Genomic DNA, 20045 nt, shown 5'->3' with positions numbered 1-20045 from the left:
AACAGATACTGGTATAAGCTGAGCACAAGAACTGGGAGTTGGTGATTAACCTGGAGGAAAGAACAGTAACAACTGATTAAGTCCCTACGAGGCACTGGAGGAGGAAGGTGGACAAGAGAGGCATCACTTCCTCTGAGCCAGGTGAGATGGAGGTGCGTAGGCTGAGAGGCAGGTTAATTTGAAAGCAATTATTTTTTTGCATGTAGTTTCAAATTGAGTTATAATTTTAACAAGTCAGGTGAGAGCTTGTCTAGGTGATGATAATAAATAATTGACTCAAGAGCAAAATCTTCTTTCCTCACAGGGAACTTTTGTAAATTAACAAGACAGTCATCATTAGGGAAATTTTGAGATCCTGAGAAAATCAAGTAGTGTCCTTCTCACTTTCTTCTTCTCTAACATCCTTATGTGGGTACAAAACAGGTGAAAACGAACGTAGTGGGGAATCCCTGAGAGAAAAATGAGATCCACGGAAGAGTCGAAATGATAGCCTGTCAGAACTTTATACTTATCAAGTGCCTCGTGGCTTTTATTTCCCATGTTCCCTACCCATTCCTGTGCTCTCGTTTTTCCTTCTGCCTGGTACACCCCTCACCACCTCCTCCTTGCCACACCACTGCCCTCCACTTTACCTCCTTACTACAAGGCCCCTCAACCTTCCTACTCCTCTGATAGCAGGAACACTTTTTATATTGCTCTTTGCTGCCCATCTGTCATACCTTAGAGTTGTGTGTATGTCTTTTGCTTGTCCTACTGGACATTAATGTGTCTACACAGGGAATGTCTTCTACTTTTTCTTTTACCCTCCACTGTCCCTTGCTGAACAAATATAATGATTCCCTTTTTATAGATGACAAAAAAAAAAGATAGATGAGAAACCATAAAGCTTGTGAGTATAGAATTTAAGACTGTTCAGAACTGAGGTCTTCTGATTCCAGGCTTTTAACCTAAACTCTTTTCCTGTCTAGAAACGTTAGACAAGTGCTAAGGGGGCACCTAAGGGAGAAAAAGTGAAAGTGTGCATTAATATAGAGGCTCAGATGACCCAGGAAATACCAGCTGAGTCACTTATTCTCCCAGAAGCTGCTTGTGAGGTCATCTGCCTGAGTCATGGCAGACCTTCCCTAGTTACTCTGATGTGAGGGGCACATCCAGCGGGCTCGGCTAGAGCTCAGCTGTTCTTTAAGATGAATGGATAAGAAAGCTGTGGTACATATACACAATGGAGTATTACTCAGCCATTAAAAAGAATACATTTGAATCAGTTCTAATGAGGTGGATGAAACTGGAGCCTATTATACAGAGTGAAGTAAGCCAGAAGGAAAAACATAAATACAGTAAACTAACGCATATATATGGAATTTAGAAAGATGGTAACAATAACCCGGTGTACGAGACAGCAAAAGAGACACTGATGTATAGAACAGTCTTATGGACTCTGTGGGAGAGGGAGAGGGTGGGAAGATTTGGGAGAATGACATTGAAACATGTAAAATATCACGTAAGAAACGAGTTGCCAGTCCAGGTTCGATGCACGATACTGGATGCTTGGGGCTAGTGCACTGGGATGACCCAGAGGGATGGTATGGGGAGGGAGGAGGGAGGAGGGTTCAGGATGGGGAACACATGTATACCTGTGGCGGATTCATTTTGATATTTGGCAAAACTAATACAATTATGTAAAGTTTAAAAATAAAATAAAATTAATTAAAAAAAAAAAAAAAGGATATCTCTGGTAGTCAGTAGAGAAAGAGAGTTTTCTGCTGCCTTTGCTATGCTAATGCTAAGTCACTTCAGTCGTGTCCGACTCTCTGCGACCCCAGAGACGGCAGCCCACCAGGCTTCCCTGTCCCTGGGATTCTCCAGGCAAGAACACTGGAGTGGGTTGCCATTTCCTTCTCCAATGCATGAAAGTGAAAAGTGAAAGTGAAGTCGCTCAGTCGTGTCCGACCCTTAGCGACCCCATGGACTGCAGCCTACCAGGCTCCTCCGTCCATGGGATTTTCCAGGCAAGAGTACCGAGTGGGGTGCCATTGCCTTCTCCATTTCTGCTGCCTTTACTGGAATGGTATTTTACTATGTTAGCACTGTTAGCCCTTTGTTAGCACTGTTACCTATTTGACAGATATCCTTGTTTTAAGTAGGTATATGATAGGATGAAATTAAAAGACTGCAGCCATGAAATTAAAAGACACTTGCTCCTTGGAAGAAAAGTTATGACCAACCTAGACAGTATATTAAAAAGCAGAGACATTACTTTGCCAACAAAAGTCTGTCTAGTCAAAGCTATGGTTTTTCCAGTAGTCATGTATGGATATGAGAGTTGGACTATAAAGAAAGCTGAGTGCCAAATAATTGCTGCTTTTGAACTGTGGTGTTGGAGAGGACTCTTGAGTACCTTGGAGTGCAAGGAGATCCAACCAGTCCATCCTAAAGGAGATCAGTCCTGAATATTCATTGGAAGGACTGATGCTGAAGCTGAAACTCCAATACCTAGGCCACCTGGTGCGAAGAACTGACTGACTGGAAAAACCCTGATGCTGGGAAAGATTGAAGGCAGGAAGAGAATGAGATGACAGAGGATGAGATGGTTGGATGGCATCACATACTCAGTGGACATGAGTCTGAGTGAACTCCGGGAATTGGTGTTGGACAGGGAGGCCTGGCGTGCCGCAGTCCATGGGGTCGCAAAGAGGCGGACCCGACTGAGCGACTGAACTGAACTGATGACAGGATGATCCATGCTGCCCCTATCACATACTGACATATTTTCAGTTACTTTTGTTTACATCTTATCTGTACATTTGTAAAGAAAGGTCAAATAAAATGCATTTGTAGATGAACAAGTTGTAGTGTATAATTATTACCAGACTGGCTCCAAGCAATGTTGTGTCTTCTTAGCCTATTTCTCCCTTAGTTTCTTCTATACTCACCTTAGCTGCTGTTTCCTCATTTGAAATGTTCTTTGCTAACTGCCAAAGCCCTCTTTCAAATGATTAACTGAGAGTAGTTTAAAATAGTACATTTGCCAAGAATATTTGTAGTTTAACAGCTTATGATTCTCTATTGGTAGATTTCATTTACTAACTAGTGGTGAAGGAAACTTTTTTTTTTTGCAGTTAATTAGCATGATATTTAGAAAAATTACATTACAATGGCAACCTCCTATTATGTCCTGGAATGAAGTTCACCCTGGATGTGTAGTATTTATATGGTTCATCAGAAGAAAAAAAAAAAAGGCTTTGTCATATAATATTCTATAGTGGTATAGTGTCAAGATTTAACTTAGTTCACAAATCCATCCTTGGATTTTGCCTTTTCCTCTGTATCAAACCTGTAAGATATGGCATTTGTCTCATTTCATGAAAATGTGAAAAAAAACCAAACAACCCAATACCATATTCAGCTTTTCCCCCTTTTCCAATTGTTTGATAGAGATGAAGCTGAAAGAAAAATCCCAATTTTGGAATAAATATTTTCCTGGCAATACCTTGTCCTTTCAGTGCCTTACATTTTTATAGCTCTAACTTTGTCCATGTTATCTTTTGCACTCTATGCTATTTAAAATTAGTAGAATCTGTCTCTGTGTCACAGATCTTATCTGCAGAGGCCACTAAGACAATAGTGGGGGCTACTAAAAGTGTTTCTCATTTTGAACCCCTTTATTCTTTGTTTCCAGTTATCTATGAAACGGGCACTGGAGGAGTCCTCATTAATTGCTTTTGGGAAAATAAGAAACTTGGCAGAAAATGCATCACAATTGTCTAATGGGATGATATGCCTCAACTTACTGTAGACATAAAGAAACTTTGCAGGCAGCCAACGCACAGTGAGCTAACTTTACTACCAAGGAGTTCACAGCAACCACAAAGACATGTGAATGCTTGGCATAGCCAGGTTACATTTATTTTGTACCAAGCAAAGCAGAAAATTACTCTATAGTCGAGTTACTTCCTCTTTTGAGGAACCAAAAAGACAATAAATGTAGTTGAAAACAGAGACACAGATGGTGGTCAAGTTTGTGATAGGCCCAGTGAAAAGACAATACTTCTGGGTTATGACTTGTGGTTCCTCAGGAGGGAGGGTTGGCCTGGAAAGAAGCCACTGGATGAATTCCTCTAACTTGGTTGCACTGAGGAAAAATCTCCACTTTCCTCCATGGACAAAAGTTAGCTTGATCCATGTATTAAAGTCTGGGTAAATATAAATATTTGACTTTGCTTTTTGGAAGCTTCTTAATGCATTTTGATAGTTACTTTTCTTCAGAGCTTTGATCTGGGGAGATATTGTTTTTTCCTCAAGATGATCAGTGGACTTAGGATAACTGAGCACTTTCTCTGGTTCTGCTGAAGAGATTTCAGAATCTATAGAGGTCAGTGTGTTCTTCAGAGTTTCTGATTGTGTGACTTTGTGAAGAAGTTCTAGGATCTCTTTACCCTTTTCTCCATCCAGGACCTCTAAACAATGTACATTGGAGCAAGAATTCTGGTTTCCCAGCTCTGTCACCTTCTTCTTTAAAGCATCAACGTCTTCCTTCACAGAGAAGATATCTTCAGCTGTTGCACACTGTTTATTTTCATTAACATTCATTTTGGTTTCCAGGACTTGCATCTGCTTCTGAAAGAAGTCAGTCTTTTCCTGGATTTTTGATAATGCACAGATCATGCCAGTCATTTGGCTGAGGAGTTCAAGCTGGGTGGTTTTAATATCTTGGAGCATTACCAGAAGATTCATTTCTTCATCAGCATTAAGGTCCTCTTGATCACAATCATGGGAAGTCATAGTTGGACATCTGGTTGAATTCGGATACTGATTCTTACATTTGTGGTAAGCATTTTTAAGAGATTGTCTGATCTTGGAGAAATTTGAATTCCACATCTGCCCAGCAGCAGCTTTTACCCTTTTGGCTTGAAGTTTGTACATCTTGCATAATGAAACAAGAGACAAAGTGTTGGGAAACCTGACCAAAATCAAAGAAAGAAGCAAAGAAATCGAAGAATGAAATGGTTTTTCTCTTACTCTTTGTTGGGTATCTTTCCCGGTGACATTGTTGAATGTCCTATGGAGAACATCAAGGACAATAGCAGGCCCTCTTCGATGGTTAGCTTCTTATAGGGCAGTTCAGCTGGAGAGCTCTGTGAAATACTGAGCAATTGTGTGAAATCCTTCATAGGTTGACCTGAAGCTGATGTCACAATAGCTGCTGGTCTAGAATTTCTTTAACCTTAGGGCTGTAACTGTCAAAAGTTTTGGTCACAGGACTCTTTTTCACTTGTAAAAATTGAGCACCACAGAACTTTTGTTTATGAATTATTATCACTCAATATTCCATATTAGAGATGAAAACTAAATAAATCTTGATATTAATTCATTAAAAAAGTAAACCCAATACATGTTAACATATATGACATTTTTATGAAAAAATAATTATATCTTCCAAAAGAAAAAATCATGAAAACCACAGCATTGTTTATATATTTGCAAATGTTTTAAATGCATGAATTAATAGAAGACATGCCAGGAGAAATATCAATCACCTCAGATATGCAGATGACACCACCCTTATGGCAGAAAGCAAAGAACTAAAGAGCCTCTTGATGAAAGTGAAAGAGGAGAGTGAAAAAGTTGGCTTAAAACTCAACATTCAGAAAACTAAGATCATGGCATCTGGTCCCAGCACTTCATGGCAAATAGAAGGGGAAACAATGGAAACAGTGACAGGCTTTATTTTGGGGGGATCTAAACTCACTGCAGATGGTGATTGCAGCCATGAAATTAAAAGAGCCTTGCTCGGGAAAGAAAAGTTATTGACCAACCTAGACAGCATATTAAAAAGCTGAGACATTACTTTGCCAACAAAGGTCCATCTAGTCAAAGCTATGGTTTTTCCAGTAGTCATGTATAGATGTGAGAGTTGGACTGTGAAGAAAGCTGACTGCCAAAGAATTGATGTTTCTGAATTGTGGTGTTGGAGAAGACTCTTGAGAGCGCCTTGGACTGCAAGGAGATCCAACCAGTCCATCCTAAAGGAGATCAGTCCTGGGTGTTCATTGGAAGGTCTGATGTTGAAGCTGAAACTCCAATATTTTGTCCACCTGATGCGAAGAGCTGACTCATTTGAAAAGACCCTGATGCTGGGAAAGATCGAAGGCAGTAGGAGAAGGGGACGACAGAGGGTGAGATGGTTGGATGGCATCACCAACTCGATGGACAAGAGTTTGAGTAAACTCTGGGAGTTGGTGATGGACAGGGAGGCCTGGCGTGCTGCAGTCCATGGGGTTACAAAGTGTCAGACACGACTGACAGACTGAACTGAACCGAACTGAACTGAACCTTGATTCTCATATCTGCTTCTGCATTTTATCTGTTGTTTTGGAAGAAGTAGATGAAGAAAATATGGCTTCACATAAATATATAAATGGAGAGGATATTTTAATGACCTTATCAGTTAATTACAGCTTTTATTCTTTCTACCCACTAAAATTTGACAAATGATAATTGATTAGAAGTTAAGTACATTGTGTAATCTTAGACCAGAATAATACTGTTACATTAAAATTCACTGGTCTATCTTCAATTTTTAATAGATGTGTAATATCATGCATTGGTCATTTGGAAAGTAATGATTCACTGAATAATGCAAATCTTTCAAATGGTAGCTCATTTTATTATATAATATCCAAATATCATGTTCATTAATATCCCACCAATCTCACCAGAAAAGTCTTTGAGTATTGGCAAGAGGCCAAGCTCGTGGTGGCAGATAAAATTTTCCAAAATTTTAATTTTAGCTTGCAAAACTTGAAATTTATTAAGCTTGTTAGTTGTTTTTCTTGAAGTGACAGGCTCTCTACATCCATTTTTTTTTTTTTTTGCAAAAATGCTTGCCAAATACCCAAGTATGAATACCGTAGTTGGCTGCCAGTTTTTCTTTCAAAACTATGTTCCATGAAAAAAACAGCTTATTTGTAACTCAAATAAGTACTTTTCCTGGAGACAATTATATTTCTGTAAGCAGCAGAAGTGCTTTATGGGTACTTCACATTACATCATGCTTAATATTAAAAAGACATACAGAAGGTTAAGATTTAATAAAATGTAAAATTTTATGCTTCATCAAGGATGTTCTAGAGCTAAGCTGGCTTTTTCTTGTATGCCTTCTTTTTCTTCTTCTCTGATTGAATGGAGGTGAAAAATACAATCACTATTGGTAGTTTAGTACTTTTGCCTTGGCTTGTGCTAAGGTATCAGTTTTACCCACCATTGGTTTTGCAATGCCATTTGGAAAATTAAAATGACATGATAACTATGTATGTCAAGATATAGTCCCAGTTTATTAAAGAAGATATTCCTTCTTGGATCAGTGCCGGTTCCAACCCTCTACTAAATCATTCTTTCTCCTGTTTATGTTTAAATGCAGGGCCAGCTTCAGCCTAGGTTTTGGTATAAACTCTGAATTTAAGCAAAAGTAGTTTTAGAATTTTGGCTTGTCAGTGATACCTGGGATTTTTACTTTACTGTCCTGTCTTTGAATCCCAGTTTAGTAACCTTTCCAAAACTTCTAGAAACTTTACCAAACTCTTGCTGAGAAGAAATGTTCTCCAAGAGGCAGACTATTACCGAAAGTAATTTGGAGCCAGAAAAGGTAGCCTTCAAAGCTGTCCCATTTACTTTGGTCAAGACCATCTTATCCATCAAGCACTACAAATACTTAGTACTATGACATTTCAAGGGCCAATAAAAATAAGTATTCAAGAGATAGAAAAAAAAAAAAAACCTGTGCTCAGAATATCAAAAGATGCAAGATTGAAACCATAAATGTTTAATTAAATATCTCCAGAGTGTACTATTATATCATCTTCATTAATTGTTAAGTTAGTATTAAAATTTCATTACATTTGGAGGCAATTTGTACATTAGGTATTCTTGCTTTACAGAAATTCCCAATTAAATTGCAGGGACTGCTTGGAGCAATTACTCCCTCCAGGTTAATAACAGCTAAGACTTATTGGATACATACCAGACATTGTTCTAAATATTAGCTTAATTAACTGAAATCAGAGAAGTCAAATAACTTTCCTTTCTGCTAAAAAATGGGCAGAGTGAAATTTCAAATCCTTACATGGGCCACTTGTTTCTCTATTGCCACACACACAAATATAATAAAAATATGTATTTGTCAACTCAGAAAAAGACATTTTGCTTTTTAGAAAAAATACACTATATATTTATAAAAACTCATTTTCATTAAATTTTCAGAAATATGAAAAAATTAATTGTTTGCTTATTCATCAAAGCTATTTGAAGAACTTTGTAAAGAGTTTAGAAGTTGAACTATCTCTATTTCAAGCAAGTAAACACGAACATTTAGAGGTTATTCTTACCTTAATGTAGTGAAAGTATAGCAACTATAATATAAACAGATTTAAAATTTTTCAACTAAAAATATTCATGTATACTGATTTTTAAAAAAATTTTATTTAGTTATTTACTTTTGCCTGCTCTGGGTCTTCACAGCTGCACGGGGCTTTCTCTAGTTGCAGCTGGTGGGGGCTGGCTGCTCTTCACTGCAGTGCTCAGACTTCTCATTGAGTTGGCTTCTCTAGTTGTGGCACACAAGTTCTAGGAGCTCAGGCTCAGTAGTTGTGGAGCATGGGCTTAGTTGCTCCGTGGCATGTGTAATCTTCCCAGACTCAGGATCGAACCTGTGTCCCTTACTTTGGCAGGGAAGTCCCTATACTGATTATTTTTATAAAACAAAAATGAATCTAGTAGTTTTGATGCAAACATAAACCTATCTGGGTTTTTAATTATTTATCTATTAATGTTAATGAAAGTAGCTTCAGCCTATTTGGGGCTTGTTGGATAGTGAAGAGCTGTCCTCAGCTCTGCCAGTAGCCTGCCAGGCTCCTCTATCCATGGAATTCTCCAGGCAAGAATACTGGAGTCGGTTGCCATTCCCTTCTTCAAGGAATCTTCCCAACCCAGGGATTGAACCTGGGTCTCCTGCATTGCAGACAGATTTCTTTACCATCTGAGCCACCAGGGAAGCCCTGTAGTGGGAGAATGCAAGCCTATTGATTAGAGTGAAGCTGTGAGAGTAGTCAACACGTGAATGAATAACAGGAATTGAGCTGACCCCTTCCCTTTGGGATCTTACTAGAGATATGAAGCCATTTCTGCTGCTGCTGCTAAGTTGCTTCAGTCGTGTCCGACTCTGTGCGACCCCAGAGATGGCAGCCTACCAGGCTCCCCGTCCCTGGGATTCTCCAGGCAAGAACACTGGAGTGGGTTGCCATTTCCTTCTCCAATGCATGAAAGTGAAAAGTGAAAGTGAAGTCGCTCAGTCGTGTCCGACTCTTAGCGACCCCATGGACTGCAGCCTACCAGGCTCCTCTGTCCATGGATTTTCCAGGCAAGAGTACTGGAGTGGGATGCCATTGCCTTCTCCTGAAGCCATTTAGGACTTCATAATATTGAAGTAACCAAAATAACTTGGCAGACTGGAGCGTAGTTGCTGACTCTTATCAAGGAAAAATGTCCTCCAGGTGGATGGCTTTTAAAGAATGATACTTGGAGCCAGAAAGGTTAGGGTGCAAGGCTCTCCTATTCATTGACTCTGTGTGCTTAGTCAAGTTACTAACTTCTCACAAGAGTGTAAAATGGGATAATAACAACACCTATTTTGTACAGTGATTTTGAAGATTAAAGTGTTCAATACTTGTAAACTCTTTCTGCTCCTCTCTAACCACCTTCTTACTCTCCTTTTGAATGAGAGAGGAAATTAGCTCTGCTCTCCTTGTCCCTTACTCTGCCTTTCATTCCTCTGTTTCAGTGAAGAGGCCATTCTGCCATTCTCTGACCAAGATGTAAAGCATGTGCTGCTCACTGTTCAAAATCTACAAAGGCAGATAAATAAAGCATTTGGATTAGAAAGACACCAGAATGCATAAACAAGGTCTGACAAACTGGCATTCTGTCTCCTAGTACAGCTAGTGTACCTCGCACAACCAGCCATGGTGTCAGGCAGCGGGGCAGGTAATAACCACTGGAGAGATGGCTCTAATAATAGATAGTATTATTCATGTTTAAAATGCTGGTGTTTTTTGAGTAAGTTAACTATAAATTAATTATGGTAGAGTCATGATTATCTATATAAAATCACCCTGATTTACATCTTTTTAAACATGGTTTTTGAGTTGGGAGAGGAAGAAAAGGGGAAAGTGTTAGTTATTCAGTCATGTCTGGCTCTTTGGGATCCATCCCACAGACTGTAACCCACCAGACTGCACTGTCCATGGAATTCTCCATGCAAGAACACGAGTGGGTAGCCATTCCCTCCTCCAGGGAATTTTCCCCACCCAGGGTTCAAACCCCAGTCTCCTGCATTGCAGATGGATTCTTTACCATCTGAAACACCAGGGAAGGCCCCACTGGGAGAGAATGGGATAGAACTATAGATATCACGCTAGCAACTGGGCATTATTTGTACCCTTTATGTTACATCTGCAGTCATCTAGTACTATTTGTGTGCCTAGTGCTTGTGACCATGACAAATTATTGAAAGGTCTTTTACTTCCCCTCCAAAATTTGAGGACCAGGTTTATCAGAACCTGCTCCCCAACCAACCCAAATATCACTTGTTACATACAGACTGAGATAAAAGATTGAGAAAACAAGAATCATAAAGGTCTTTCAGATTTGGTTAGGGTGGCTGACCCAAGGGGATAACAATATATTCATGAGGACGCCCTAATCCAATGTTACACAAAGTAACAAAGCTCTTTTCTTCTACTTTTCTTCCTCTTTAGTCATGAGGAGAAGAGAATGAGATTGAAATCAGAGTTGTTGTGCAGGATCATGGCAGGAATGCAGAGGAAAGCAGAAGCATAGTGCTTATGTGACAGGCAGAACGTGGTGCAGTGATGCCACTCTCTCAGCTGCATAAACTGATAAAACTGAGTGATACTGATAAGACGAACGGGTTAGAGTGATACATGGGGTGAGGGGGCCACTTCTACTCTGTGGCGCCAATAATGTTTATTCAGTTCAGTCACTCAGTCGTGTCCAACTGTTTGTGACCCCATGAACAGTAGCACACCAGGCTCCCTGTCCATCACCAACTCCAAGAGTTTACCCAAACTCATGTCCACTGAGTCGGTGATGACATCCAACCATCTCATCCTCTGTTGTCCCCTTCTCCTCCTGCCTCCAATCTTTCCCAACATCAGAGTCTTTTCAAATGACTCAGCTCTTCACATCAGGTGGCCAAAATATTGGAGTTTCAACTTCAACATCAGTCATTCCAATGAACACCTAGGATTGATTTCCTTTAGGATGGACTGGTTGGATCTCCTAGCTGTCCAAAGGACTCTCAAGAGTCTTCTCCAACACCACAGTTCAAAAGCATCAGTTCTTTGGCACTCAGCTTTCTTTATAGTCCAACTCTCACATTCATACATGACTACTGGAAAAACCATAGCCTTGACTAGACAGACCTTTGTTAACAAAGTATTATCTCTGCTTTTTAATATGCTGTCTAGGTTGGTCATAACTTTCCTTCCAAGGAGTAAGCATCTTTTAATTTCATGGCTGCAGTCACCATCTGCAGTGATTTTGGAGCCCAAAAAAATAAAGTCTGTCACTGTTTCCACTGTTTCCCCATCTATTTCCCATGAAGTGATGGGACCAGATGCTATGATCTTATTTTTCTGAATGTTGAGCTTTAAGCCAACTTTTTACTCTCCTCTTTCACTTTCATCAAGAAATTTAAAACCACAATGAGGTACCATTTCACGCCAGTAAGAATGGCTGCTATCCAAAAGTCTACAAGCAATAAATGCTGGAGAGGGTATGGAGAAAAGGGAACCCTCTTACACTGTTGGTGAGAATGTAAACTAGTACAGCCACTATGGAGAACAGTGTGGAGATTCCTTTAAAAACTGGAATTAGAACTGCCATGTGACCCAGCAATCCCACTGCTGGGCATACACACTGAGGAAACCAGAATTGAAACGACATGTGTACCCCAATGTTCATCGCAGCACTTTTTATAATAGCCAGCACATGGAAGCAACCTAGATGTCCATCAGCAGATGAATGGATAAAGAAAGCTGTGGCACATATACACAATGGAATATTACTCAGCCATTAAAAAGAATACATTTCAATCAGTTCTAATGAGGTGGATGAAACTGGAGCCGGTTATACAGAGTGAAGTAAACCAGAAAGAAAAACACCAATACAATATACTAACGCATATATAGAGTTTTGCCAAGAGAACACACTGGTCATAGCAAACACCCTCTTCCAACAACACAAGAGAAGACTCTACACATGGACATCACCAGATGCTCAACACCAAAATCAGATTGATTATATTCTTTGCAGCCAAAGATGGAGAAGCTCTCTACAGTGAGCATAAACAAGACCGGGAGCTGACTGTGGCTCAGATCATGAACTCCTTATTGCCAAATTCAGACTGAAATTGAAGAAAGTAGGGAACACCACTAGACCATTCACGTATGACCTAAATCAAATCCTTTATGATTATACAGTGGAAGTGAGAAATAGATTTAAGGGCCTAGATCTGATAGATAGAATGCCTGATGAACTATGGATGGAGGTTTGTGACATTGTACAGGAGACAGGAAACAAGACCATCCCCATGGAAAAGAAATGCAAAAAAGCAAAATGGCTGTCTGGGGAGGCCTTACAAATAGCTGTGAAAAGAAGAGAAGTGAAAAGCAAAGGAGAAAAGGAAAGAGTCCAAAGAATAGCAAGGAGAGATAAGAAAGCCTTCCTCAGCGATCAATGCAAAGAAATAGAGGAAAACAACAGAATGGGAAAGACTAGAGATCTCTTCAAGAAAATTAGAGACACAAAGGGAATATTTCATGACAAGATGGGCACAATAAAGGACAGAAATGGTACGGACCTAACAGAAGCAGAAGATATTTAGGAGAGGTGGCAAGAATACACAGAAGAACTATACAAAAAAGATCTTCTCGACCCAAATAATCACGATGGTGTGATCACTCACCTAGAGCCAGACATCCTGGAATGTGAAGTCAAGTGGGCCTTAGGAAGCATCACTACGAACAAAGCTAGTGGAGGTTATGGAATTGCAGTTGAGCTATTTCAAATCCTGAAAGATGATGCTGTGAAAGTGTTGCATTCAATATGCCAGCAAATTTGGAAAATTCAGCAGTGGCCACAGGACTGGAAAAGGTCAGTTTTCATTCCAATCCCAAGAAAGGCAATGCCAAAGAATGCTCAAACTACCACACAATTGCACTCATCTCACATGCTAGTATAGTAATGCTCAAAATTCTCCAAGTCAGGTTTCATCAATACATGAACCGTGAACTTCCAAATGTTCAAGCTGGTTTTAGAAAAGGCGGAGGAACCAGAGATCAAATTGCCAACATCTGCTGGATCATGGAAAAAAAGCAAGAGAGTTCCAGAAAAACATCTATTTCTGCTTTATTGACTATGCCAAAGCCTTTGACTGTGTGGATCACAAAAAACTCTGGAAAATTCTGAAAGAGATGGGAATACCAGACCACCTGACCTGCCCCTTAAGAAACCTGTATGCAGGTCAGGAAGCAACAGTTAGAACTGGACATGGAACAACAGACTGGTTCCAAATAGGAAAAGGAGTACGTCAAGGCTGTATATTGTCACCCTGCTTATTTAACTCAAATGCAGAGTACATCATGAGAAACGCTGGGCTGGAAGAAGCACAAGCTGGAATCAAGATTGCCGGGAGAAATATCAATAACCTCAGATATGCCGATGACACCACCCTTATGGCAGAAAGTGAAGAGGAACTAAAAAACCTCTTGATGAAAGTGAAAGAGGAGAGTGAAAAAGTTGGCTTAAAGCTCAACATTCAGAAAACGAAGATCATGGCATCTGGTCCCATCACTTCATGGGAAATAGATGGGGAAACAGTGGAAACCATGTCAGACTTTATTTTGGGGGCTCCAAAATCACTGCAGATGGTGACTGCAGACATGAAATTAAAAGATGCTTACTCCTTGGAAGGAAAGTTATGACCAACCTAGATAGCATTTTCAAAAGCAGAGACATTACTTTGCCAACAAAGGTCCATCTAGTCAAGGCTATGGTTTTTCCAGTGGTCATGTATGGATGTGAGAGTTGGACTGTGAAGAAAGCTGAGTGCAGAAGAATTGATGGTTTTGAACTGTGGTGTTGGAGAAAACTCTTGAGAGTCCCTTGGATTGCAAGGAGATCCAACCAGTCCATCCTAAAGGAGATCAGTCCTGGGTGTTCATTGGAAGGACTGATGCTGAAGCTGAAACTCCAGTACTTTGGCTACCTCATGTGAAGAGTTGACTCATTGGAAAAGTCTCTGATGCTGGGAGGGATAGGGGGCAGGAGGAGAAGGGGAGGACAGAGGATGAGTTGGCTGGATGGCATCACTGACTCAATGGACGTGAGTCTGAGTGAACTCCAGGAGTTGATGATGGACAGGGAGGCCTGGCGTGCTGCGATTCATGGGGTCGCAAAGAGTTGGACATGACTGAGCAACTGAACTGAACGCATATACATGAATTTAGAAAGATGGTAATGATAACCCTGTGTGTGAGACAGAAAAAGAGACACAGATGTATGGAACAGTCTTTTGCACTCTGTGGGAGAATGCAAGGGCGGGATGATGTGGAAGAATGGCATTGAAACATGTATATTATCATATGTGAAATGAATCACCAGTCCGGGTTCAATGCATGATGCAGCATGCTCCTGGCTGGTGCACTTGGATGACCCAGAGGGATGGATGGGGAGGGAGGTGGGAGGGGGTTTCAGGATGGGGAACACATGTACACCCATGGCAGATTCATGTCAATGTATGGCAAAACCAAACAATATTGTAAAGTAAAATAAATAAAACTGAGAGTAAAATAAAAAAAGAAGCTCTTTAGTTCTTCTTCGCTTTCTTCCATAAGAGTGGTGTCATCTGCATATCTGAGGTTATTGATATTTCTCCCGGCAATCTTGATTCCAGCTTGTGCTTCCTCCAGCCCAGCATTTCTCATGATGTACTCTGCATTTAAGTTAAATAAGCAGGGTGACAATATACAGCCTTGACGTACTCCTTTTCCTATTTGGAACCAGTCTGTTGTTCCATGTCCAGTTCTAACTGTTGCTTCCTGACCTGCATACAGGTTTCTTAAGGGGCAGGTCAGGTGGTCTGGTATGCCTATCTCTTTCAGAATTTTCCAGAGTTTATTGTGATCCACACAGTCAAAGGCTTTGGCACAGTCAATGTTTATGACACCACTTTAAAATTATATGAAATAAATGCCAAAAGAATATGATTAATGGAGATGAAGAAAGGATAGAATGATTATTTTGATCATTGGTAATGATAATTTAATTTTTCACTATAACTATAATTTTATGGTCTCTTTCTGGTATGCCCTCAATATATTTATTCTCCAGTCAAATTACTACCCTTCCCTTAAAAGACAGCCTGATAATACTTTCCTTGCCCTATCCTATTCTTATTCTCCCCGTATTCTTATCAATGCTACCAACCTGTTCTGGGGCCCTACACAACAGTTAGTGAGTCTCTCTCCTCTCCAGATTGGGAGCTCCTTGAGGAGAGAGACTTGCTTTTCAATTTTATATCTCCAGTGTCACAGATTCTAGTATATGGTTGGTGCTCAGTACATTTTAATACAATGAATGAATGAATGAACTTGTGAATGATTGTCAAGGTATACACTGGGTCTCTCTGTACCTATTTCTATGCGTAGCTAGGGAACATATTGCTTGCTTCATAAAGGTAATCTGTGATAACTTTTTTCAATTCCTGAGGGATCATTTAGCATTTGGGGATAGGGATTTGATAATTGTTTCCCTGAAGACTTGAAGCAGTTAAATGGCAGGAGAGGTAAATCAGGTAGATGGAGATAATTACAAACCTGGAAACAGCTATGGTGTGGATCAGAGAAAGAGCCCAGTAAATAATGATAACAGCACTGGTATTAATGGCACTGATCCTGGAGGTGACTAAGGTGCCAAGCATACTTCCTCTGCAACAAATGAAGTTTTTTAGGCCTCCAGGGAACCATGGGTAATCAGTGTATTCTCCAAGCCCCAGCAGGAATGCCTGCAAACATATTTGTCATCAGCTTGGGTATGTGGGCGCTTATCTCTTTATTCATGTCATCTTATACTCTGAACTCGAAATTTACAATGAGCTCTATCCAGCTTATCTGGACATACTGTTCACCGTTTAGTTCCAGTACCCTGGGGGCACATTAGTATTTTATGTAATCTCTCCTCGCTGTCATCTTCCTCCAGTTCTTTCTGTTATGCTTGGCTTTGCCTGGTAATATGTTATATAAGGAGCTTGGTTTCTCTAATTCTTAACTTCACCTCTTGGTTTCTCTTCTCAGATATTACCTTTAAACCTCTACTCCCTTTACCTTATGATTGACACTCTTTTTTTTACATTGCTTTATAAGTCGTGATGTGCACAATTGATATAGCTATTAAATGGTTCAAAAAAGGAAGAGAAAGTGAAAGAAAAGTGTTTTTGCTTAACTATCCACTTTTCTTTAATGGAACCAATGAATAAATCCAGTTAGTCCTTAAACACCTCTGTTTCACTGAATTTATATCATTTAGCAGATCTTTTTGAAAATCATTATATGATGAATTCTTCCCAGTGTTAATTTTTTGTTTTGTTCCTGAATTGCTCTATACTTCATTTATACAACCCCCAAAATTAAAAGGTATGGATTTAAAATGCAATCATAAAGTATAAAAACTGAAGAATGTTAGTTTTCTCATTTCTAATTATGAATACTGTACTTTGGATTACAAGATTCAAGGAGTTATCTTCTTTAAAGTTTTAAAGATTATAATGTGGAAGACTGCACTGGCTTTCCTTAATAGTACTCACCTTGAAAGACATCTGTTATTGTGGCATTTTGTGTTTCTAAGGGAATCTGCAACAATGTTTCTGTGAAGTAAATGTGTATTTATCACTTGCCTCTAGTTTTCCTTCTGTTATTAGTCTGTTCTCTGTCTATCTTAGGCCTATTACTTCCCATTCTGTTTCATCTGTACAATAAGAACAACGTGATGCCATGGCAGATACTCAAGGAGTGTCATAAAGGTTAACATGAAAATTTCCGCTGCATCTAATTTTTAACTTTGTATAATATCTCTTACTTAAAAACCATAAACTATATTATTATTATGCACTGTTTCTTCAGTGTTTTTCTTTAGGAATTTCATTTTTAGAATCATCGCCTCTCTTCGTTTAAACCTACCTGCATCCTTCCTCCTGTATCAGTTTGAGTTTCAAGGATCTTATTTAACTTTCCAGATGTATTATTTCTCCTTACACACTCTGATTGCACACAGAATAGAAGATGCCAGAAGGCGATTATAGAACTGAAGGTTGTTTTCTCTTCCTTCTCTATCTAGATATTTGCAACTGTGATCTAAAGGGGAAAGTACTTAGCCATTGTTTTAGATATTTATTGAAGTCGCCCCCACCCCAACCAAGAAATGTGTATTGCTTCTGCAGCTGTTTCTGCATGCCAGCTAGAGTGGGAAAGGTATTTGGCAATGTTTCCCTGGTAGCTCAGATGGTAAGTAATCTGCCTGCAATGCAGGAGACCCAGGTTTGATCCCTGGGTCAGGAAGATCCCTGGAGAAAGGCATGTCTACCCACTCCAGTGTTCTCGCTTGGAGAATGCCATGGACAGAGGAACTTGGAGGCTACAGTCCATTGTGTCACAAATAGCTGGACACGGCTGAACAGCTAACAGTTTCAACTATAAGACTGAGAATTTATGGGATTTTTTTGGTTTTTCTAGCCATTTCTTTCTTGAAAATTGAGGTCTGTTTTTGGTGGTCTGAATGTAATGTAAGTATCAAATGACAGAAACAGAGAGTGATAAGGCAGTTCTATTAGACACATATTTCAATAATTTTCAGCTTTAGCTTTTGACACTAATGGCTATGATTCTCACTATAACTTGTGAGAATTAATTACCACTCATTCTATTTATGTGCCCAAGTTGCTCCTCCACAATGTAGCACAAAGTGATAGCAAGCTAGTTTAAGCCCTTGGGCAATTTACATATTAAAATAGGTAGAAATCTTTATCATGACCTCCACTGGACTTCACATTTAAAATTTTCAATGGCACTAAAAAGAAAAAATAAGATATTTCTGAAAATTACATTCTTTATTGTTAAAGAGTAGAGCTGAAATAAAAATGGACACCCAGGCTAACTTTTATGATTGAGAAAGTGACATAGCTGCTTGTGTTGTTCCGTGCTTAGTTGCTCAGTTGTGTCTGACTCTTTGCAACCCCATGAACTGCAGCCTGCCAGGCTCTTCTGAGCATGGGGATTCTCCAGGCAAGAATACTGGAGTGGGTTGCCATGCCCTCCTCCAGGAGATCTTACCAATCCAGAGATCGAACCCAGGTCTCCTGTATTGTAGGGAGATTCTTTACTGACTGAGCCACCAGGTAAGCCCCACATAACTATTTAAAACCTAATAAAACAAAGATCTTAACTTTTTTTTGACTCCAGTATTTGTTTACTAATCCTATGAAAGCTTGGCATACTTTCTTAGGAAACAGCATATACATACAATTTTGCATATAGTTTTAGGTAATTCACAGACCTGCATCCTCTCCCTTGCCTCCACAGGCATTTATGGGCACCATAAGTGGTACCTCAAGTTAAAATTCCTGACTGTAAGAGAAGGATTATTCTTGCTCCAATTTCTGCTTGTGGGTGTTTTGCTTCTAAGGGGTCTGGTAGCTTTTAGGTAATTTTGTTCCAGAATTTAGAATGTGTGAACTGCTAAGAGTGAAGAATGTTGATTACTGGGGATAAAGGGAGGGAGAGACCTGTAGAATGCAAGTGACTTGGGAGTGCTTCTGTGAGAACCTTTAAAAATGAATGAGATCTGTGTAGATAGAAGTTGGGGTTCCCTGGTGGCACTAGTAAAGAACCCATCTGCCAGTGCAGGAGACTTAAGAGACATGGGTTCAATCCCTGGGTCAGGAAGATCCCCTGGAGGAGGGAATGGATGCCCATTCCAGTATTCTTGCCTGGAGAATCCCATGGATAGAGGAGCCTGGCCTATGGAGTCGCAAAGAGTCAGACACAACTGAAGTGACCTAGCACACACGCACACACACAGAGATGAAAGTTAGGTCTTCCAGGCTGTATGCACCATGAAGTCAGGGTCTCTGTTTGGTTTGTTCTTCACCACACCTAACGTGGCACCTCCTATATGCCCCTAGGCTTTCAATAAATACTTACACAGTGCTTTGTGCCTCACTTCTACTGAGGAGCATGAGTCAAGGGAAGTGAAAGTGAAAGTCACTCAGTTGTGTCTGACTCTTTGCTACCCCCATGGACTAGTTCATGGAATTCTCCAGGCCAGAATACTGGAGTAGGTAGTCATTCCCTTCTCCAGGGGATCTTCCCAACCCAGGGATCTAACCCAGGCCTCCCACATTGCAGGCGGTTTCTTTACCAGCTGAGCCACCAGGGAAGCCCTGCATCAAGGGAAATGGCCATCGACTCAGGGCAGAAGTTCTGTTACTCATCCTCCCAAGGAGATAGTTCCCATCAAGGATCCTCTTGCCCCATGGTGTTCAAGCCAGTAGAATGAGACCAAGTTTGGCTCAGACACAAAGGAAAGCTTCATTCTTTGATCAAGAATGGAGAGGTTCCAGATTGAGCTCTAGGGTACATACCCTCCCCCACAGAAGGAACAGCTGAGGGCGGGGCTGCTTTATAGGGATCTTGTCAATGGGGAGAGAGGAGGGAGTTCTGGAGTTCATGTGAAGCTGTTTCCGTCAAGATGGCACACCGAGCAGGCACAGCACGCGTCCTGCGGCTGCCATCTTGAGCAGTGTCCTGCGCAGTGCTTCCCTGACAGTCTGCTGAGCTGAGGGAGCGGGCACAGCCACCATTTTGCACGAGGAACTCTGGTCTGAAACTCTGGGTCCCAGGCTTCCGCACGTGGCA

The 20045-nt window shown here is 40.3% G+C and overlaps 1 protein-coding gene across 1 annotated transcript; it reads right to left on the bottom strand.

Annotated features, from left to right (window-relative positions):
* Positions 1 to 3877: 3877 nt before the first annotated feature.
* Positions 3878 to 5163, bottom strand: CCDC54 (coiled-coil domain containing 54). Its single transcript, XM_061428648.1, has 2 exons — positions 5020 to 5163; positions 3878 to 4923 (listed from the first exon to the last, which is right to left on the bottom strand). Exon 2 carries the CDS (start codon positions 4921 to 4923, stop codon positions 3937 to 3939), a length of 987 nt encoding a protein of 328 aa, XP_061284632.1. The 5' UTR covers positions 5020 to 5163; the 3' UTR covers positions 3878 to 3936.
* Between the last annotated feature and the right edge of the window lie 14882 nt (positions 5164 to 20045).

The sequence above is a fragment of the Bos javanicus genome, chromosome 1 (assembly GCF_032452875.1).
Source record: "Bos javanicus breed banteng chromosome 1, ARS-OSU_banteng_1.0, whole genome shotgun sequence".
Taxonomy (NCBI): domain Eukaryota; kingdom Metazoa; phylum Chordata; class Mammalia; order Artiodactyla; family Bovidae; genus Bos; species Bos javanicus.
Note: the sequence above shows the minus strand (reverse complement) of the source record. Positions and strands in the feature narration are given on the sequence as shown.